Source organism: Myotis nattereri, assembly GCF_964212035.1.
Source record: "Myotis nattereri genome assembly, chromosome: 5".
Taxonomy (NCBI): Eukaryota; Metazoa; Chordata; class Mammalia; order Chiroptera; family Vespertilionidae; genus Myotis; species Myotis nattereri.
In genome coordinates this window covers 107,965,027-107,985,863 of record NC_138080.1, presented here as the reverse complement: position 1 = coordinate 107,985,863, position 20,837 = coordinate 107,965,027, and the positions used below count along the sequence as shown (strand labels likewise).

General features: G+C 49.7%; 1 protein-coding gene and 1 long non-coding RNA gene across 2 annotated transcripts; both read right to left on the bottom strand.

Annotated features, from left to right (window-relative positions):
• Positions 1 to 9,268: 9,268 nt before the first annotated feature.
• Positions 9,269 to 11,273, bottom strand: LOC308520427. The gene is made up of 3 exons (XR_013996091.1): positions 10,434 to 11,273; positions 10,146 to 10,276; positions 9,269 to 9,604 (listed from the first exon to the last, which is right to left on the bottom strand). It is a non-coding gene; the product is annotated as an uncharacterized lncRNA (long non-coding RNA).
• A 3,249-nt stretch (positions 11,274 to 14,522) lies between these two features.
• On the bottom strand, positions 14,523 to 19,123 carry RBAK (RB associated KRAB zinc finger). Its single transcript, XM_081092967.1, has one exon. It carries the CDS (start codon positions 18,268 to 18,270, stop codon positions 16,762 to 16,764), a length of 1,509 nt encoding a protein of 502 aa, XP_080949093.1. The 5' UTR covers positions 18,271 to 19,123; the 3' UTR covers positions 14,523 to 16,761.
• Between the last annotated feature and the right edge of the window lie 1,714 nt (positions 19,124 to 20,837).

Below are 20,837 nucleotides of genomic sequence, written 5' to 3'. Positions count from 1 at the left end.
AGGGTCCCCTCTCTTCTCCTGACTCTCCTCTTCGTAATCACAGCAGGTGCTGGCCCCTGCTTCCTTCCAATCTCTGCACCAGCTGGAAGACCCTGCACAATGACAGGTACCGGGTCCGAGCCTCCCTCCAGGGTTAAGTCCAAAGCCCTCAGCACAGCCCCACTGTCCTGCGGTCCCTCGCAGCTACTTCCAGCCTCATTGCCTGTCGCCTGCTGCTCACCCAGTGGGAGCGAGTGGCCACCCATCTGAGCAGACCTGCCCTTGCACCCCACTCCTGTTTCCTGGAACCCCCTGGAAGAGCTGGGAGGGCTCTGTGCATCCTTCTGGCTGACTCCCACGCTACGTCCTGGCACGTCTGCTGTCCTCTAATTCCACGGCTGTTGTGGCAACTCCATGAAACTCCATCTCAGAATAAAAGATTTGGGCCCTATTTGTTTGCTGAGTTACTGTAAGTGACGGAATTAGTTACTCAGCCCGCATTTCCCCACATGCCCGCCCCACTCAGTGTCCCTATGGTGTCCCTAACCTGGATTTCAGACCCTGGAACCTTGACTCAGAAGACTCAGCCCTTTATAACAGTCAGTGGCCCCAACATCTGTTGGCTCCTCCCCTCAAATGCCCCCCAGCATGGACCATTCATCTCAGATGGGGTGCACGCAGTCAATCAGCTTCAAGGTAGATGCCCTCCCCCAACTACCAGAGTCATGTCTGTCTCCCCACCTGGCCAGCAAAGCCCAATTGTCCGGCCTTCCCCGTGACTCACTCAACCAAGACACACACTCGTCTCCTGTCTTCCTCTTCACGCGCCCCAATCCTTAAACCTTTGCTCCTTTGGTGCCTCCTTCATGCTCGCCCGTCCCAAGGAGCCTTACCTGGTTCCGTGGAAACACTGCTTCAAAGCTCTTCCATACGTGACACCATGATGCCCATCAACACCCATCAAGCTGTCAGAGCAGGCTGGCATCATTCCTGCCTGTCCCACTGCTGGTTCCTCTCCTCACGGGGGCTGGAGGGCACCGAGGCCATCTTTATGGAGCGAAGACCAACAGCCACTGCCTGGTGACCCATGCGGCGTCCTACGCTGTGTGGCGGAGAGCTGGTCGGCGTGCCAGAGCCCGGCTCCTCACCTGGGAGATGAGAGGTGGACCAGACGGTCTTTAAGGTTTCTTCCAGGTCTGATGTTTTTATGGTTCCATCAAAAGCTCTGTTTGTGGTTATGTATTCCCAAGGTAAACCATTTGTTTTTTAAAAACAAGTTATGTTGGCCGGCCAGAGTGGCCCAGATAGTTGTCATCCTATGCACTGAAAGGGTGCGGTTCCATTCCCGGCCAGGCCACAGATCTGGGTTGCGGGTTTGACCCCCAGTCAGGGTGCACACAGATTGATGTTTCTCTCTCACATCGATGCTCCTCTCTCTCTCTCTCTCTCTCTCTCTCTCTCTTTCTCTCTCCCCCCCCCCCCCGCCCTTCCTCTCTCTAAGCCTACCCTCAGGTGAGGATTAAAAAATATATTTTTTGATGTTTCAAAAGCCCATAAGGAAGTTTGAAGGCATGGGTTTAATTTAGAATTCTGAATGATCAAGGGGGACATTACATTAGGTGTAATATTGTTGATGTCAATCTGTGGGTCTTAGAGGCCCTCCGGCCAGTGCACACAGCAGAACAGACCCTTGTGGCAGGCCCGGTGTTTGTGTCAAGTGTCCACTGGCCGGGTGTGCGCAGTGCATTGTGGGATGTGCTTTGCCTCATCATTGGACTCTGAGTGGCCTCAGATAATAGGGCGTCTGGGGCTGCGTCAGGAGAGCGGGCTTCTAGTCCTGCCTGGGATGTTGCTCAAGTCACTTCCTCCTCTGGATCTCAGATTCCTCACCCGCCTCCTTGATGTGGGACTCGGGCTCCGTAGCCCCCAGAACCCCAAGATCTAATTGCCCATTTCGTGGAGTGAGGATGGCCCTGGGGCACAAACAGGCTTTGGTTCACACCCCCCCAGGTCTCAGCTTTGGTCTCAGCTCCTCCTCTGACCGGCGGAGAGACTGAGGGGCCCTGCTGAGACCTTCGAAGGCCCGTGGAAGCGCTTTGGTGATGGGCTGAAGTGAGGGACGGGAAGAGCCTGGCACCGCAGGGCCTGCGTGTAGGAAGTCGTATTGAATAAAAACCCCAAATATCAAGACATGCTCCATGCGCCCCTGGGCTCCCTGCCCCCGGTGACCATCTGGGGAGGGAAGAGCTACCTGGAGAGACCAGGCAGCCAGTGGGGCGAGGACCTGGAGGGGAGCCCGGAGCAGCCCAGGGCTACCTGCCCAGCGCTCCCATCCCGAGACCCGAGACTCGCTGTTCCTCCACGTTCCCAGCCGTTGCCTCTCCTCCCCAACCTCGCCTGCGGCTCTTCCTCCGTGGCCTCCTGGCTCTGCCCTGCCTTCGTGGGCAATACCCTAGGCGCCCACGGGAGCAGCGGACAGAATCACCATAGCTACCCCTGCTGTCGCTATCCTTGGCGTTGGCTGACCCTGCCGTTCGCAGCGTGTTCCAAGCTCGCTGCATGCACAACACTGTCTCATTTGGGCAAGGTTGCCACGAAGCAGTGGCATTACTATTATTATTATTAGTAGTAGTAGTAGTTTACAGATGAGGAAGCTGAGACTCAATGAGATCACCTGTTCACGGGGTCACCCAATGTCTGCCTTGGCTGGGATTTGTCCCCAGGTCTGACTGATTTCCCAGTCTGTGCTGTTATGCGGGGAGTCTCTCCCTCCTCCCCCCGCCCCCCATCTGTCAGTCCTTCCTCACCCAAACAAAGGACATGGGAAAGGACTGGAGGACAGAGAACAAAGCCTCTTAGCGGCCAGGAGGCGCAGAAGCGGAAGGAGGTGTGTGACCAGAAACAGGCGGGGGAGCCTGCCGAGGGCCACGGAGGACAGGTTAGGAGTGAAGACGTGCTGTTTGTCAGTGTCCCCGGTGCACATGGTTCACCAGGCTCTGAGCTAACACAGAGACAGACAGACAGAGACAGACAGACAGACAAAGAGCCAGCCAGACAGACAGAAACCGAGGAGAATCTCCCATGTCCCCCAGCCTTCTGGACCTGACACTCCCTCCTCACATTTCCTCTCCATGGCAAACGTGGGTCTCAGCCAGTGAATTCTACCAGGGGCTCTGCACTCAGTGCCTGGCACCCTCACCCCACAGGAGCCACCTCCCGTGGCCTCCCTGGAGGAAAAAGACCAGAATACGCAAATTCATTAAAGGAGACACCCAGACGCAGGGCCACCAGACCCCAATGCCAGCCCGAATCACACCCTCAGCTCCTCGGTTGACCAGGCCCATTGCCCACTGTTCCAACAAGGATTTCTGAGAGAGGGAGGGGTCCAACCTGGGGTGAGGAGCAGGTGCCCTGAATTCTGGTGAGAAGTGCCAGCTCCAACCACACAATTTGGACATACCTTCCCTGCTTGGTCCCACCCTCGCCATCTCTGCCCCACCTGGCATTCGCCATGTAGCTACTGCATGTGCCTATCTATTTCTCCTTGACCTGACACGTACTTCTCCATAGCTCAGTCCTTCCGCACCTGGAAATCTACTCATTCTTCAAGGCCAAGATGGACCATCAGCTCCTTTATGCTTAAAAAAAAAACAAAGTAGCAGAGTAGATTATAGATGGATTTTATAAAAAATGGAGAGCAGGCAGACTCCACCACATCAGTGTCTTCTCCCAGGACCTTCCCACTTCTGTCCCGAGTGGCCCTCAGTCGGGAAGTTGCCTAATAGGTTTCCCAGGGCCCACTTAAGGGTCTGGTGGATCGAGCTCCAGAGCCTCATTAACGATCTTCTCCCCCCACGGTGGTCCCCGGGGCACATGAGGACTCAGAAGGCTGGGCTGCAGGGATGAGATGGGAGAGGACTTGGGAAATCTGAACGGGGTCTCTAGGGAGAGTCTGAAAATTCTGGGCCAAGGGGACAGGCGGCCAACTCCCTGCAGTGATGAACAAATTGTCAGTAGCAAGAGCTGGGGGTAAACTGGAGCCCAGGAGAATGAGTCTCCCAGAGCAGGTTGGAGACAGCTCCCTGGAGAGAGGAAAAGAAAGTTACTGCTTTCTCCACATTTCCCCAAAGATGGAGCCAAGGAGTAGCCAGGGGACTGGAGATCTCAGAATAGACCGACTAGTGTAATTGATGGGGGTAGAAATCTTCACCACCACCACCATCACCACCACCATCACAACTACTACCACTACCATCATCACTGGGAAATACTGGAAAGTGCTGAACAACAAAACCCAACAACACAGACTTCTTGTGTTCTCATCACCCATTTGCTGAGAAAATAATAGCATTAAAGGATATATATATATATTTTTTTAAACATCTTTTTATTGATTTCAGAGAAGAAGGGAGAGGGAGAGAGAGATAGAAACATCAATGATGAGAGAGAACCATTGATTGGCTGCCTCCTGCACATCCCTTGTTGGGGATCAAGCTCGCAACCTGGGCATGTGCCCTTGACCAGAGTCGAACCTGGGACCCTTCAGTCCGCAGGCTGATGCTCTATCCACTGAGTTAAACCAGCTAGGGCAGGATATATGGTTTTGTATTCAGCTATTCCCATTTAATATTGAATTATACACATTTTCCATGTATTACATATTCATTCTCTTTAACTGTCTATTCCAAGCATTAATTTATTTTTTAAAAATATTTCATACCTGGTTCAAAATGCAAAGGTTATAGCCCTAGCCAGTGTGGCTCGATGGGCAGAGCTTTGCCCGACAAGCATGTCCTACATGGAGAGGGTTTCTTCTGATCTTTGGCTCTTATAATCGATGCGGGATTGAGTGTCCTTGTCCCTGGGTTATTTGGAACGTGTGCAACTAGTAGATCAAAGGGTCTGTTTCCAATGTTGTTAGTTACTGACATGTTGCTCTCCAGTCATAATAGCCCTCAGTGCTTCCATCTGGAACATACGAAGGTACCCCCTTCTCCATGCCTTCGCCAGTACAGCAGCCAGACAGTCTGTTGCTGATAATGCAGTACAAGTTGCTGTCTCAGCATAATTTTCTTTTTTTTTAAATTAAATCTTTATTGTTCAGATTATTACAGTTGTTCCTCTTTCCCCGCCCCCCCTCATAGCTCTCCTCCACCCAGTTCCCACCCCACCCTCTGCCCTTACCCCTCCTACTGTCCTCATCCATAGGTGTACAATTTTTGTCCAGTCTCTTCCTGCACCCCCACATCCCTTTCCCTCCAAGAATTGTCAGTCCACTCCCTTTCTATGCCCCTGGTTCTATTATATTCACCAGTTTACTCTGTTCATCAGATTTTTTATTCACTTGATTTTTAGATTCCCTTGTTGATAGATATGTATTTGCTGTTCATAATTTTTATCTTTACCTTTTTCTTCTTCTTCCTCTTCTTAAAGGATACCCTTCAGCATTTCATATAATGCTGGTTTGGTGGTGATGAACTCCTTTAGCTTTTTCTTATCTGTGAAGCTCTTTATCTGACTTTCAATTCTGAATGATAGCTTTGCTGGATAAAGTAATCTTGGTTGTAGGTTCTTGCTATTCATCACTTTGAATATTTCTTGCCACTCTCTTCTGGCCTGCATAGTTTCTGTTGAGAAATCAGCTGACAGTCGTATGGGTACTCCCTTATAGGTAACTGACTTTTTTTTCTCTTGCTGCTTTTAAGATTCTCTCTTTGTCTTTTGCTCTTGGCATTTTAATTATGATGTGTCTTGGTGTGGTCCTCTTTGGATTCCTTTTGTTTGGGGTTCTCTGTGCTTCCTGGACTTGTAAGTCTATTTCTTTCACCAGGTAGGGGAAGTTTTCTGTCATTTCTTCAAATAGGTTTTCAATATCTTGCCCTCTCTCTTCTTCTAGCACCCCTATAATTCAGATGTAGGTACGCTTGAAGTTGTCCCAGAGGCTCCTTACACTGTTTTCATATTTTTGGATTCTTTTTTCTTTTCCGGTTGGGTATTTTTTGTTTCTTCGTATTTCAAATCTTTGACTTGATTCTTGGGATCCTCTTGTCTGCTGTTGGGAGTCTGTATATTATTCTTTATTTCAGTCAGTGTATGCTTAATTTCTAGTTGGTCTTTTTTCATATCCTCCAGGGTCTCACTAAATTTATCGGCGGTTTCTAGAAAATTCTTGAAAAACTTTATAACCGTGGTTTTGAACTCTGTATCAAGTCGTTTGCTTTCCTCCATTTCTGTCATTTGTGACCTGTTTCTTTGTCTCAGCATTTTTTATGCTTCCCTGTGTTGGTTGAGTGGCTTTGTGTGCTAGGTGTCCTATAGGGCCCAGTGGCTCAGCCTCCCCAATTTCCTGAGGTGGGCACTCTTGGTGCACCCCTTTGTGGGCTTTGTGCACAGTCTTGTTGTAGTTAAGCCTTGATTGTTGTAGTTATCACTGGGAGGAATTGACCTCCAGGCCAATTGGCTGTGAGAATCAGCTGTGTCTGCAGTGGGAGAACTTCTGTGCTGGGGACACCCCTCTGGGGCAAGACTTGCTTCAGTGGGGCTTTGGTGCTGAGTCTGCCCCCTGAGTGTGTCCCTTATGGATCTGAGGAGTTGTAATCTGGATGGTCCCCCTCTGACCACTGGGTACACTGGCTCTTGGATCTGAAGTGGTGCTAATTTAGCCTCTGCCTGAGGTTACCCAGCAGGAGCTACGAAGAGATCTGCAGATTCCCCTTCCTTTTTTGGGGTTTGGAGGTGCCCAGATGAGGCCCAGCTATGAAGCAATGCAAGCTGCTGTGGGGCCTTGGGCCTTCTCTTGGAAATTCTGGGTCTGTCTGGCCCAGCTGCAGTTTGTTAGGTAATTTTCAGATTGCAAAGGGCCAGGGCATTCATATGCAAAAGCCTCTGCTGCAGCCTGGGTGGGACGGGGTCTCAGGGAATCAACAGGGCGGAGCAAGCAGCTATGGCTGATCCTCAGTCCTGCCCTAAGGGGCCCCATGTCTCAGTGTCCCAGTAATCCTGCAAGCACCTCTGAGAGAAAGCCGCCCTCGAGTTCCGAGTTCTGCCTGCTGCCAGACAGTCCAGTTTCTCCCTGTATGAGTCCTGGGTCCCCAGAGACTTCCAGGAACTGGAGTTCAGAGCAGTCGGAAGCTTGTGACTCCCTCCCGATTCAAAAAGACAACCAAGTCCTCAGGTGCCAGCCCTTTCCGCACGCACCTCCGTACCTCTGCACTTTACTTCCGCACCTCCTCTGAGTCTCAGTGTGCTTTTCTCTTTCCTTCTAGTTGTAGAATTTCCACTCATCCAGCCTTCCTGTGATTCTGGATGATGTCCGTTTTGTCTTTTCGTTGTATTTTTGAAGTTGTTGAGGCAGCGATTTCCGGTGTTTACCTATGCCGCCATCTTGGTTTCCTCCTCAGCATAATTTTCATTATGCTTCTCTACAAGTAAAGTTGACTTTTTTTAAATATATATACATTTTATTGATTTTTTACAGAGAGGAAGGGAGAGAGATAGTTAGAAACATCAATGAGAGAGAAACATCGATCAGCTGCCTCCTGCACATCTCCCACTGGGGATGTGCCCGCAACCCAGGTACATGCCCTTGACCGGAATCGAACCTGGGACCTTTCAGTCCGCAGGCTGACGCTCTATCCACTGAGCCAAACCGGTTTCGGCTAAAGTTGACCTTTTTATATTTTTAAAAGATGTTGGTATTTTTGGCTGGTTATTCGTGTTCCTATTTTCTTTTTCTATTTTCCTTTGTGTGTGTGTTTTTTTTTTTCTTATTGGTTATAACTTGTTTTTAATTCCCTGGTTTGATATTTGTCTTCTGTTGTTCTTTATAGTGGGTTTTGCCATGGAGAAATTTTTTTTTTCTTATTTCAATGTAGTCAGACATATTTTCTTTAATAGCTTCTGGTTTATGCATCATACTCATACTGGAAGACTATCCACATTCTAAATAAAAAATACGTATTTGCCTATGCTTTCTTCTTAAACGTTTATGGTTTGATTTCTTAATCATTAAATGTTTGATCCATGTTTATCCTGTAAGATGTAGGTTGGAATCCAATTGTATTTTTACTAGTACTTGTTAGCCATCATTTAAAAAATAAACATTAAGCCCCCCAGTGTGGCTCAGTGGTTGAGCACCGACCTATGAACCAGGTCACAGTTGGATTCCGGGTCAGGGCACTGGCCCTGGTTGCAGTTGTGGGCTCCATCCCCAGTGCGGTGCGTGCAGGAGGCAGCCAATCAATGAGTCTCTCTCATCACTGATGTTTGTATCTCTCTCCCTCTCTCCCTCCCTCTCTCTGAAATCAAGAAAAATATTTTAAGAAATAATCATTAAAAATGACATCATAGACTTACAGAGAAGCACAGAAAGCAATAGTACAGTTGGATGAAACTTCCCAAAGTGAAAAAATAGAACATGACCAGAATTCCAGAACTCCCGGTCCCCTCGCACTGCCCTCCGGCTTCCTTGGAGGAGAACAGCGCTGGTAGCACCTTGTTTCATTCCTGTGGTTGGTATCAAGGGGTGTGGCAATGGCTTTGGACAGGTGCTGCCCACGGCCTTCGATTTTTCCAGACCCCAGTCTGTCCCCAGTGGTGATTGTGGGAAATAAACATCGAATCCCCGGCACCACTTTCTCAGATGAGTGGGCATCAGGCACCCCAGATACGGCAGATGCACAGCAAAGGGTGACACTTAAGTGAGAAAAAGCGTGGAGATAGCGGGTGCCTCAGCTACACTGAAGGGTGATGCCAGCGACCCACAGTCCCTGCACCCGCGGCTGTGCTTGGGGCTCGGGTCGGGATCTGGAGAGCTGTTCCCCTAAAGAAGGCACCCCCCCAGGAGTATCAGTGGGAGAGGGAAACCCCTCCATCCCCTGCGTCCAAAGAGCGAAGAGCCCCCCCCCCCCCCATCCCAGGCGACTTACTCAGGACAGAGCCAGACCCGGGGATCAGCGGCCCAGGCGGCTGTGCCAGTCTCTGCACAGGGAGCTTTGACCGTGACCTTCCTGTGACCCCTCGCGACGCGGCTCTGAAGTGTATTTTAAGGGAGGCTGGAGTTTGGGGGGGGGGTCCCCTCCAGGCACGCGCAGTGGGCTCGACTCCGTGCAAGTCTAACTCTTGGCAACAAAACCCGCAGAGAATCCCACGTGCGCCCCGCGCCCGGGAGAGCGCCTGCAGCAGCCCCGCCGCGGGAGCTCGTGCGGGGGTCGGGTGCGGGCTCAGCTCGTGCGGGGGTCGGTACGAGCTCGCTTTCCGTTGGGGGCAGGTCCGAAAGGAACGCGCAGCTGGCGAGAAAGAACTTTATTTCCAACCGGAGCCGGGGGCGGGGCGGGGCGAGGGCCCGGGGCAGCCCCGCCAGCGCGCTGGCGCCCATCCCCCGCCGCGGTGGCTGGTGCGGGGCCTGGGGAGGGAGAAGCGGGTCTGGGGGGCGGGCTCTTTGAGACGGGGGAGGCCCCAGGTCCCCCGGCCTCGCGGCCCCCCGAGGAGCCGGTGGCGGATGGCCGGTAGCCACGGATGCTTCTCCGGGAGCCGCGGGCCCCGCGGCCGCCTCAGGACGGAGGGCAGCCCGCGTGCGGGGCCGGCTTTCCCGCCGCCCACAGCTCTCCGTCGCCTCCTTTGGCACCTGGGGAAGGACAAGGTGGGCTCCAGGAGGGGCTTCGGGCTGCGAGCCAGGAGGGGTGCTGCCCCCCCCTCCCCAGCGCCCCGTCCTGTGTGGCGGCGAGGCCTGGAAGGCACTGAGCCCACGGGCACAGGCAGCCCCCCTCTTCCGCAGCAGGGCCCCCGCCGGTCCCCTCGGCCCCTCCCAGCCCCTCCCGGGCGCCCGGCCCCCGAGCTCGCAGGAGGCCGTCCGAGTGGTGGATGGCTCTTAGCCAGCCCGTGACCCTCCCTCCCCCCTTTCCTTTCCACCCTCTGACCCTCAAGGCCAAACCAGTCCCAGCCCCCCATCTGTCCCTCCTTGTCTGGGTCCCTGTCCCGCTGCTCGGTCTCCATTCTGTCCCACTTCCTCCTACTCCTGCCTCTCTCCGTCCCACGGGCCCCCCCTAGACCTCTCCTTGGCCTCTCCCTCCTCGGGTCCCTCTGACTTCCTCTCCTGCGTCTGCCGCGCCCCTCCTTCCTCCCCCTCCTTACCCCCCAACCCGACCCTCAGCAGAGGCGGTTGTGACCTTGGGGCAGGTTCTGGGTGTCCTGGGCTCTGGCATTGGGGATGGGAGCAGCGGTGGCGGTGGGGACGGGGCTGAGAGAGAGCAGCAGCAGCATCAGGACCAGTGGGCCCCACATGGCGAGGCAGTCGGGGCTGCAGGGAGGGGCGAGAGGGTGACGGGTGGGTGGTCAGAGGCTCACCTTGGTCCGGCGCCTCCCTCCACCCGGCCCAACCTCTCCCCTCTCCTCCTCCCCTCCGTGAGCCAGGCCCAGCGCCCCGGAGGCCCGCCCTCCCGCCAGGCCCCACTCACCCTGCACCTGTCCGCAGCCCGGTCACCAGCCTCGGGATCCCCAAGGACTGTTAGATGCAGACAGTTGCCGGAGCGGCTCCTGGAGCTCTGGGTGCCTGCTCGAGCCCAAACCACGCCCCCACTTCTGGCCACGCCCCCGCCTCGAGCCACGCCCGCGCACTGTGACGCCCGCACCTCACAATGGCCACGCCCCCAGGGCATAGCCACGCCCCGCTCTTTTAATGCACCCTTCGAGTCAAGACAAATCCTCACCCGCTGGACACACCCCCGTCACCACAGGCCACGCCCCTAAGCCAGAGCGACCTTCTGTGCAGCGAGACCCTGAGTCCCATCCCACCTTGTCCTCTTCCCAGATGCGAGTCCCAACCCTGAGGCAGCCCCCAGCCCAGTCGTCCCCGGAGCCCGGCGCCTGGGGGTTCGCAAGAGCGTGAGCTCGCGGGTCTGCGCAGCTCCCTCCGGTCACCCCTCTGTCCTGCGGGCTCCGGCTCCACCCAGCTGCTCGGCTGCCCTTCCCCGCACCGGCCCGCGGGCTCTCCAGGCCGTCCGCTGGGGCAACCGCGGCGTCGCTCTCTCTTCTCTCGGGGGCCACTGGCCCGCACCTCATGTCCAATGTCTGAACGCCGTGATTTCATCTGTTTTGTCCAGTTTTTTGGCTAAAAATGGAAGATGACAAGTCTGCTATGTTTTGAGTGATGGCCTCTTCATTGAACCTTTCGCAATTTTATCTTTGATGTTCTTAAATTTCACCGTAGTGGAGGGGTGTTTCCGGGCCTTTCCTGTTCAGAGCTCCGACCTTTCTCTCCAGGTCGTTTTGTGTGTGTGTTCTCCCCCCCCCCCCCCCGCCCCACCCCCGCACGTGACATCCACTTACACTCTCCTCCCCTTCATCCGGGGCGCTTCCCCGGATTTGGAGGTTCCTGGGATGCGGCTGAAATCTCGACTTCTAGCCTTTCATGTCTTTCTTCTCACTGAAGCCCCTGCAAACCTCTTCCCACACAGTCTGCTCCCGCTCTGCACCCTGGCTCAGCTGACTGACTGAATCTTTTTGTTTTCTCTTGTCTGATTCCACATCACAATATTAGGCAGGAAAAAATGTTTCCTTGGAAACTGAGCGATAAAGACCAAGGATCTTTGTCTGTGCTAAGTCCGTCCCCGCTTGTGAACCGCTTCTAACGCCCACCAAGCCGAACCCTGTTTCTTTGCGCGGGTTGCTGGAGCCCAGGCGCTCCTGGTCCCTCCTCGGCGGCTGCAGAGCTCAAACGGCCATCCGCCCGGAGTTTTCTCCCGGGAGCTCCCGCAGCCTGGCTGGAGGGCAGGCCAAGCACACTGCCTGTTCTGGGGAGGGAGCGCGGGGGGGCGATTAATGGAGGACACACGTGCCCCAGAACCCAAACACGGCGGGCTGGGGTCGCCGACCTACGCTGTGCACCCCTCTCGGCCGCAGTGCCACAAAGATCTCCCCTCCTGTCTTCTAGGATCCTCACTAAACGTCACACGTCTTCTGCCATGGTGACAGCGCGCCAGCCGCCACCTGCAACCTGCCGCCACCTGCACGCCAGCCGCCAGCCGCCAGCCGCCAGCCGCGGTCCACGCGCGGGGGCGCAGCACTGAGCAGGCGCTCCTCCACCGGGTCCACCCGTCCGCAGGGCCGCAGTGACTTGACGGGCGCATGCGTGGAGAAAGGGTGCACTTTCCAAGTTCTGCTCAGCAGAGGCCACGCTATTCGCGCGTTTCTTCACTCCCAGGTGCCACATCTTCTCCTCTGAGAGCCTGCCCTCTGGGGAGTTTTGACATTGTTTCCACTCCACTCCCTTGGCTCGCAGGGCAGCAGGTCAATGGCAGTTGACCAATTTGCCAGGAGCTATACACCCTTCCGTGTGAAGGGGAATTCTTTGCCGCGCCTGCCACTGAGGCAATAGGGAGGAGGGACTGCACATTTTGCTTCGTTTCTCTGCGGCGGCATCTGGTTTAACTTGGGGGGCCTGTAGGTCACTCATTTCCCCTCTGTGAAGGCCGCGTGGGCGACATTTCTGCGTAATTTGGGACGGAGCAGAACAGTGGGTGAACTTTTGTCCTCAGTCATAAGCGGCCTTGCATTGTTTTTTGATCCATTACAGAGACTTTAGAGACAAAGTGGAAAGGTTAACTGACCCCAAGTTGGGCAGCAGTAAATACGGGGATGGGCAAGGGGCCCTCATGATGACAGGAGTGGGCTGTGTGGAAGGAGCAGCGGCCTTGCGGGACCACGCGCCTCGTGGGTAAGTTGGACCAGGAACAGGCAGCCAATGCGGGCATCAGACCTGATCCTGCCGCTGACCCCTCCCCCAGCAGGGGGCGCAGCTCCTCTGTTCACACTTCCCGCTCAGGCAGGTAGGGGAAGGTGAGAGAAAACGAAGTACACGCTCCAGCCAATGTCACCTGTGCCATCAGCTGAGCCCAATCAAGAGCTCTATTTTTTTAAAAATATATTTTATTGATTTTTTACAGAGAGGAAGGGAGAGAGATAGTTAGAAACATCGATGAGAGAGAAACATCCATCAGCTGCCTCCTGCACATCTTCTGGGGATGTGCCCGCAACCCAGGTACATGCCCTTGACCAGAATCGAACCTGGGACCCTTCAGTCCACAGGCCGACGCTCTATCCACTGAGCCAAACCGGTTTCGGCTATTTTTAAAAATATATATATTTTTATTGATTTCAGAGAGGAAGGGAAGAGAGAAACATCAATGAGGGAGAATCATTGATCGGCTGCCTCCTGAACGCCCCCTACTGGGGATCCAGCCGGGCATGTGCCCTTGACTGGACTTGAACCCAGGACCCTTCAGTCTACAGACCAATGCTCTATCCACTGAGCCAAACTGGCTAGGGCAAGAGCTCTCCCTGTATTTTTTTTATGGTGCAAAGTCTTAGTTAACTTTTTCCTTTACTCACATTGGTGCTGGTAACTGTGCACTGAAAGGGTTACCTGAAACCTTTTAAATACACATCTTTCCATCAAATCAAACTGACCACTACATTTATTTACCTCAAAGAAAGGTCACCTCTGTGATGGGGAAAGAATGCACCCTGTTCTCCGAAGTGTGAACAATTTGAGAAAATAGGAAACGTTTACACACATTAGTTTTTTATTGAAGAGGCAGTTGAGACCCACTCATATGTGCAAAGGTAGGATGACAAAATATGTAATGACCCGTCACCTTTCAAATATTTTACTTAAAATATACATTATAGTAATTAAGCTTTATGGTCACAGTGTAGGAAATTTTAGCAGTTGCCATGGAAACTACTATACAGAGTATTTCCTGCACGGAATTATGCAAAATCTACCATGTACTTCCTGTTCTGCAGCATATTCATACTCATCTAGAAAAATATGGCAAGAATGCTGAGCAACAGAAATGGTAGACATCTGGGATTTTAAAACTTTTTATGGAAGTCTACACACATGCAGACACACAACACACAAGTCCCGCGTGCGCACAACGCTGGGATATTCAGCACCCACATTTCAAATAGAACGCACATCACCAGTGAACCCCGCCCCCCCAGCCTGTGCCCAGGCCAAAAGGTCTCCTGTTGTCTAAGTGCATAGACCAGTTTGCCTGCTCCTATTGTAACCAGGAATCACACATGATGATCGCTTTTGTATGGATTCTGTCATTTGACCGTATTTGTGAAACTAAGCTGCATCATGGTATGTTAATTCTCTGCTTTACAGCATTCTGAGTGGAAACACACCACTGAAGTTCATTCACCCTACTGCACATATGCCTTCAGAGAGCTCTGGGTTTTGCATTCTATACCACGAACATTCCAGTCCATGTCCTTTGGTGGACATCCCGACATTTCTGCTAGGTTTGTGAAAAGCATTTGCTTGAAGTCCTGGCTTTCCAAAATGGTCCTAGCAATTGGCAACGCCAGCGGCAGCATGGACTTCCTGTTCCTTGCATTCTTGCCCACACGTGTTTTCCCATGCTTTTCACTAACTATTTCAGGGGGTGGATGGGAGGACCACATGAAGGAACTGTCCTGGAACTCATGAACCAGGTATGTCTCTCTGTTTTGCAGCTGTTTTTGTTTTTACCTTTATAGCATGGTGAGGTAAGCTTTCCCCTAGGCACTTGAGGATTTTTGATGCTACTGTAAGGGGTATTGCTTCCAAATTTTTCATTTTCTATGTTTACTGCTGGTATATTAAAGCAATTTTTCATAATGAATTTGTATGCAGGGACCTTGCTGACTTTACTCATTGATTCTAATTATCTGTATAATTCTCAGACTTTTCTACATACAAAATCGTCATTTGCAATAGAAGTTTCACTTTATTCACTTTCTTGGCTAGGTTCTTCTGCCCAATTACCTATATATAAAAGGCTAATATGCTAAGTGTCCCTCCACCCATCCAACCGGTTGGTATGATGCGCACTGACCACCGGGGGCAGATGCTCAACACAGAACTGCCGAGCTGCAGTGACTTGGCAGTAGCGGTTCTCAGGTGACGCACCCTGAAACCAGAGAGGGGGAGCTCAATTCCTCTGGGGGCCACGCGATTCCTCCTTCGGCCATGGGTTATGCTTTTGCTGGGGCACTGCTGGCCCCAAATTTGGTTTACTGCACACTTGCATTTGCGTTCCATACCACATACGAAAGCAACATTGCAGAGTGCTCTCACACTCTGGGACCCCTCGGGGGATGTCGGAGAGCCGGTTTCAGCCTGATCCCTGCAGGCCAGGCCAAAGGACCCCACCTGCTGAAGGGACCCTGCTCACTCTGCAGATGTCAGGAGGGACCACAGGAGGTTGGTTCCAGGGTGTGTCCGGCCTGTCTCAACCACCTTCTAATTAATTTCCATTCAATGTGCATGAATCAGTGCACCAGGTCACTAATACTGAATAAAATTAGTGATAGTAGATATCCTGTCTTTGTTATCTTGGGAGAAAACTTTCAATATTTCACCACTAAGCATGTTGCTGACTGAAGTGTAGGATACTCTGTATTCCACTAAAGAAGCTCCTTTCTACCCAGTTTGCTAAGAACACAGGTGAGTGGCGATGTCACCACATTTGTTTCCTGCCTGCTACATTACTTTCCTTCACGTGGTGTCACAGTTACTGATTTTTGATTATTAAACCCTCCCCTTCCTGGAGTAAGACACATCTGATCACTCTGTCTGCCCAGGACGGGGTCATACAACCACTATGAAAGAGCTACAGGCAATCAAATGGATTATCGCGATTGGTTTAGACTAATCAGGACTTACCCTCTGAGTCATGTTAAGAAATGATAGACACCGAACTCTTACATCAAGGCAAGAGAGGAGCAAGGACATTGAGTTAATAAAAATATGTCTGCTAGAAATTATATTAATTTTTCCAAAATACTGGAAATAAGGGGCAGTGCACAAAATAATGACACTGTGTTCATATCAAATAAAAGTATAGATAACGTTTCTGAATTACATAATACTGGCACACTGCACAATCAAACGTATGGGTTAAAAACAGGAGTGGGATGAGCGCTGGGCATATTTTATAGAGTAAGAGCAGCAGAGTTGTCCTTAACTATTGTTTATGAAAATAGTATGTTTTAAAACCTTTTTTTGCTCAAATGTAGTTGAAAAATACAAAAATCACTATTGGTGAGGCATTTATTAAAAACCCATTTATAAGTTCATCAAAAGAATAGAAACTTATGCACTTAACTATTCTTTACCTGTCAAACATCTCCCCAACGTTTTGCCATTTCAATACTCAAATAAGAATACTGCCTTTTCATAAATTATTCAAATCCAAACTTGCATAGAATTATTAGATTGCATTTTTAAAACATGATAGAAACTTCCATATAAGTATTTAATGCTACTGACCTTATTATCAAGTCCTGATGGTTTGAAAACTTCGTTTTATACAATAAAGGTTTACAGGTGATAGCTTCTGATATCTTTCCTATAAACATGTGATTTTACATCAGAAATATGGCTTTTGGTATAACAATTTCCAAGACAAAATATTTTTCCACATTTATAAATTTGGCAGATTTTGTCTTGGTATGACTCCCTGATATGTAAATACAACTTTAATCCAAAATAAATATTAAATATTTATAAAATTGACTCCTGTATAAATTATCTAGTGTCCAATGAGTTGTAGCATGTTCTGAAGGCATTTTTTCCTGTTGCCTTCTTAGAGACTCTCCTTTGTGAAGAGTCAGATGAAAATGAACCTAATGTTTGGATGTTTTTCCCCATTCAAACATATGAACTCTCAGATCATGATATCTGACTCCAAATCATTATTCAGAGGGTTTTTCTAAAACGAGGTCTGACTTTCACAGGAGATTTCCCTCATTGAGCACATTCACATTCCCCCGCCTATGGATTCTCTGGTGGCTGTTGAAGGCTGATCTGTGGTGGAATTTTTTCCCACATTCATTACATTCATAGGGCTTCTCTCCTGAATGAGTTCTGTAATGCACAGTGAGGTACGACTTCTGGGAAAAGACTTTTCCACATTCATTACATTCATAGGGTTTCTCTCCTGAATGGCTTCTATAATGTACAGTGAGGTTTGACATCCGAGAGAAGACTTTTCCACATTTACTACATTCGTAAGGCTTCTCTCCTGAATGAATTCTATGATGTATGGTGAGATATGACTTCTGAGAAAAGAACTTTCCACATTCATAACACTCATAGGGCTTCTCTCCTGTGTGTACTCTCTGGTGTCTAAAGAGGGATGAATTATGGGAGAAGGTTTTCCCACATTCGCTACATCCGTAGGGCTTCTCTTCTGAATGACTTCTATAATGTACAGTGTAGTATGACAAGTCAGAGAACAATTTCCCACATATATTACATTCATAGGATTTCTCTCCTTCTGGAATTGACTGGTGCCCGTCAAAGGCTGAATTTTCAAGGAAAGTTCTCCCACATTCATTACATTGATAGGGTTTCTCTCCTAAAGGAGTTGTATGATGGTCATTAAGATATGAGAATTGAGAAAACTTTCCACATTCACTACATTCAAGGGGTTTCTCATCCGTGTGTACTTTCCGATGTCTAATGAAGGCTGAATTCAAATTGAAGGTTTTGCCACACTCATTACACTCATAGGGTTTCTCTTCTAAATGGCTTCTATAATGTATAGTGAGGTATGACACTCGAGAAAAGAATTTTCCACACTCACTACATTGATAAGGTTTCTCTCCTGTGTGTGTTCTCTGATGTGTAATAAGGGTAGATTTTCGGTAGTAAGACTTTCCACATTCATTACATTTATAGAGTTTCTCTCCTGTGTGTGTTCTCTGATGGTCACTGAGGGCTGACTTGCGGGAGAAGGATTTCCCACACTCATTGCACGGATAGGGTCTCTCCCCTGAATGATTTCTCTGGTGGAGGGTGAGATGCGTCTTTTGGCAGAAGGTTTTGCCACATTCACTACATTCATAGGGTTTTTCTCCTGAATGAGTTCTCAAATGTTGAGTGAGATGTAACTTCTGACAGAAGGTTTTCCCACATTCGTTACATTTATAGGGTTTCTCCTCTAAGTGTGATCTCCGATGTACAGTGAGGGTTCCCTTTTGGCTGAAGGATTTGCCACATACATTACACGCATAAGGTTTCTCTCCTGTGTGAGCCCTCTGATGTATGATGAATTTTGACTTTTTACAGAAGGATTTCCCACATTCACTGCATTCAAAGGGCTTCAGTTCCATCTGTGATCTCTGGTACATATTAAAATTTGACATCTGGAGAAAGTCTGGTCCAGAATCACTCCACTCACAGGGCTTCTCCCCGATATAAGCTCTCTTATGAGTTTCATTGTCTAAGGCTTCCATGCATTCATTATACTCAAAGGGTTTCTCTAAAATATTAACTTTCTGAAGAATACTTTCATCATTTTGAGAAAAGCCTTCCCCATTTTGATTAAATTCATAAGGTTTCTCTCCATGGTGTGTTTTCCCACATTCACTACACTCATCAGACTTCTTTCTTGCATAGCTTCCATCACTAATAATTAATTCTGAATTAGATTCTATATTTTTTCCACAAGAGACACAACTATGAGATATGCTTGAAGGAATAAAGTTTGCTTCTGTGTTATAAGTTTTATCAAATGTATTCTCTCTCTCTTCAATTAAGGTTTTACTATTGATATAGTAAGTTTGCCTTGCACGTTCATCTTCATTTTCTTGGATTCTTTCTAATACATCAACTTTCTTGATTTTTTCTGAAAAGGAATAAAGTTAAATAAACCTTGTGAATCTGAATGTACCAGCTACAGAATAGAAGTGGTACTCAAGCACCCTATTGTGGGGTTAACTCTTGGCTTTTAGGCCAATTTCCACAAATAAAAAATAACTACAAGTGTATAATCCTCTTTTTCCCTTGATTTGTCATTCAACACACACACACACACACACACACAGGTAGAGCTAGGGGAGTCATGGGGAAAGGATAAGGGTGAGGTAGGACTCAGTGTTAGTGGATAAAGGAAGGATAAATTCACTTTGAATACAAGTAGCTTTGTTACTTTACAAATATGTTCAAAACTCTGGTATAAAAGGTAAAATAAACAAGCACAAGTGGTGAGCAGAGAACAAAGGCATTGAAAGAGTGCTAGATCCAGGCAGAGTAAATAGAGGCAGTGGGAGAACGACAACGACTAGATGTATATTCAAAGGAAACATTCACGGATGGATGGTGCTTGGGAGAAATAGGTTATATTAATTGTATATTAAACTGTAAAATCACTCCACAACAAGATTACCACAGTGACATCCTCACTAGCACAGCTCCTTCCAAAATCTCTGCCGTTCTATTCTGCACAGAAATCCAAAGAACAGTCTAAAAGCTCCATTTTCCTCATGTTCAGAGACAGTCCCACAACCAGGGCTCCAACTCCCTCGCCTTGATCACAGTCACCAGGAAGGAGGGTTCCCTGGCACATAAATGTCCCAACGACATAAGAAAGACCGACGGCAAGAGGCCTTCCAGGAAGATCAGCTCTCTGCAGGGTTTGCAGTCTTATTAACGCTCAGTGAGCCTGTCTGCACAGCAGAGCACAGGGTTCAGGAGCACTGGAGCCCCAACACAAACACACTACAAGCTGGGGACCTCGAGCAGTGACAGCTGTGAGGCTCACTCACTGAACTGTGGGCAATAGTGCCTAAGCCACAGGGTGGGCAACAGACTGATTTCATTAGCACATGTGATCTGCTTACAATGGTTGGACACAAAACAAATGCTCATTAAGTTTCACCATTAATTCTCTTTCAATTTTCTGATTTAAACTTCCTGCCCTAACCGGTTTGGCTCAGTGGATAGAGTGTCGGCCTGCGGACTGAAAGGTCCCAGGTTCGATTCCGGTCAAGGGCATGTACCTTGGCTGCGGGCACATCCCCGGTAGGGGGTGTGCAGGAAGCAGCTGATGGATGTTTCTCTCTCATCGATGTTTCTAACTCTCTATCCCTCTCCCTTCCTCTCTATAAAAAAATCAATAAAATATTTAAAAAAAAAAAAAAAACTTCCTAAAACCAGTCATGTCCCTGACATAACACCATAGCTCAATTCTCAATACAAATAAGAGTTAAAATTAATATAATCTATTTCTCCCAAGCGTCATTTGGTGTAAAACCTTAAATATTAGATTCCAAAAGTTGCCCCTAAAGTAGGAACTTCAATCTAGGCATCTTACAGATTATGGGATCCTCTAAACTACTATTAGCCACTCTCACCCACACTTACCGCAATACCTAGGATCTGCTCTGAAACCTACAACATCCTGAGCCCAAAGCCCCAAATACAAACAGGAAAAATCTGAGAAGTTGCCATTCACCAGTAAGATTTTTCATTGCCTGGATTCACAGCATCCGTTCAAACCAGCACTGCACTGGGCTTCCCAAACCCCCGCTGCTCCAGCAAGCTGGCTCCTTGCCACCCGCGAGCCTGTCATGTTCCTGTTCACACCTGTACATGCCATAAGCAAAGGGAGGTGGGCAAGACCACAGCACCGGTGACCTGGGGGGCTCTTTTGAGAAGGAAGGGAGGAAGCGACGGTCGCACTGGCATCTGTCAAGGAAGCATCCGCTGGACCACAGGTGAAGGGTTAGGTGTCAGCTGGATCCACAGCATAAATACAAGTTCAAAGTCCTAACAGTGGGGACTACAGGGACCCTTTTAAGGATCCAAAGAAAAGTAAAGGTGTGGGAAGCAGGTCCAGGGTCAGCACTCCTGAGGAAGGCAAGAGGGTGAACCGACCCCGCTGATGAGACTCCCTTCCCGAACGGCTGCTGTGCACACAGGAGCGGCAGACAGACAGCAGGAGCGAGAGATGGGGACGGAGGAGCTGGCCAGTGTCGCGGCCCCGATCAGCCGAGGGCGCAGCTGGGGGGTCAGCTTCTGC

Excerpts from the sequence above, each read along its gene's own strand:
- RBAK (XM_081092967.1), bottom strand. The coding sequence starts at position 18,270 with ATGGAAGCCTTAGACAATGAAACTCATAAGAGAGCTTATATCGGGGAG.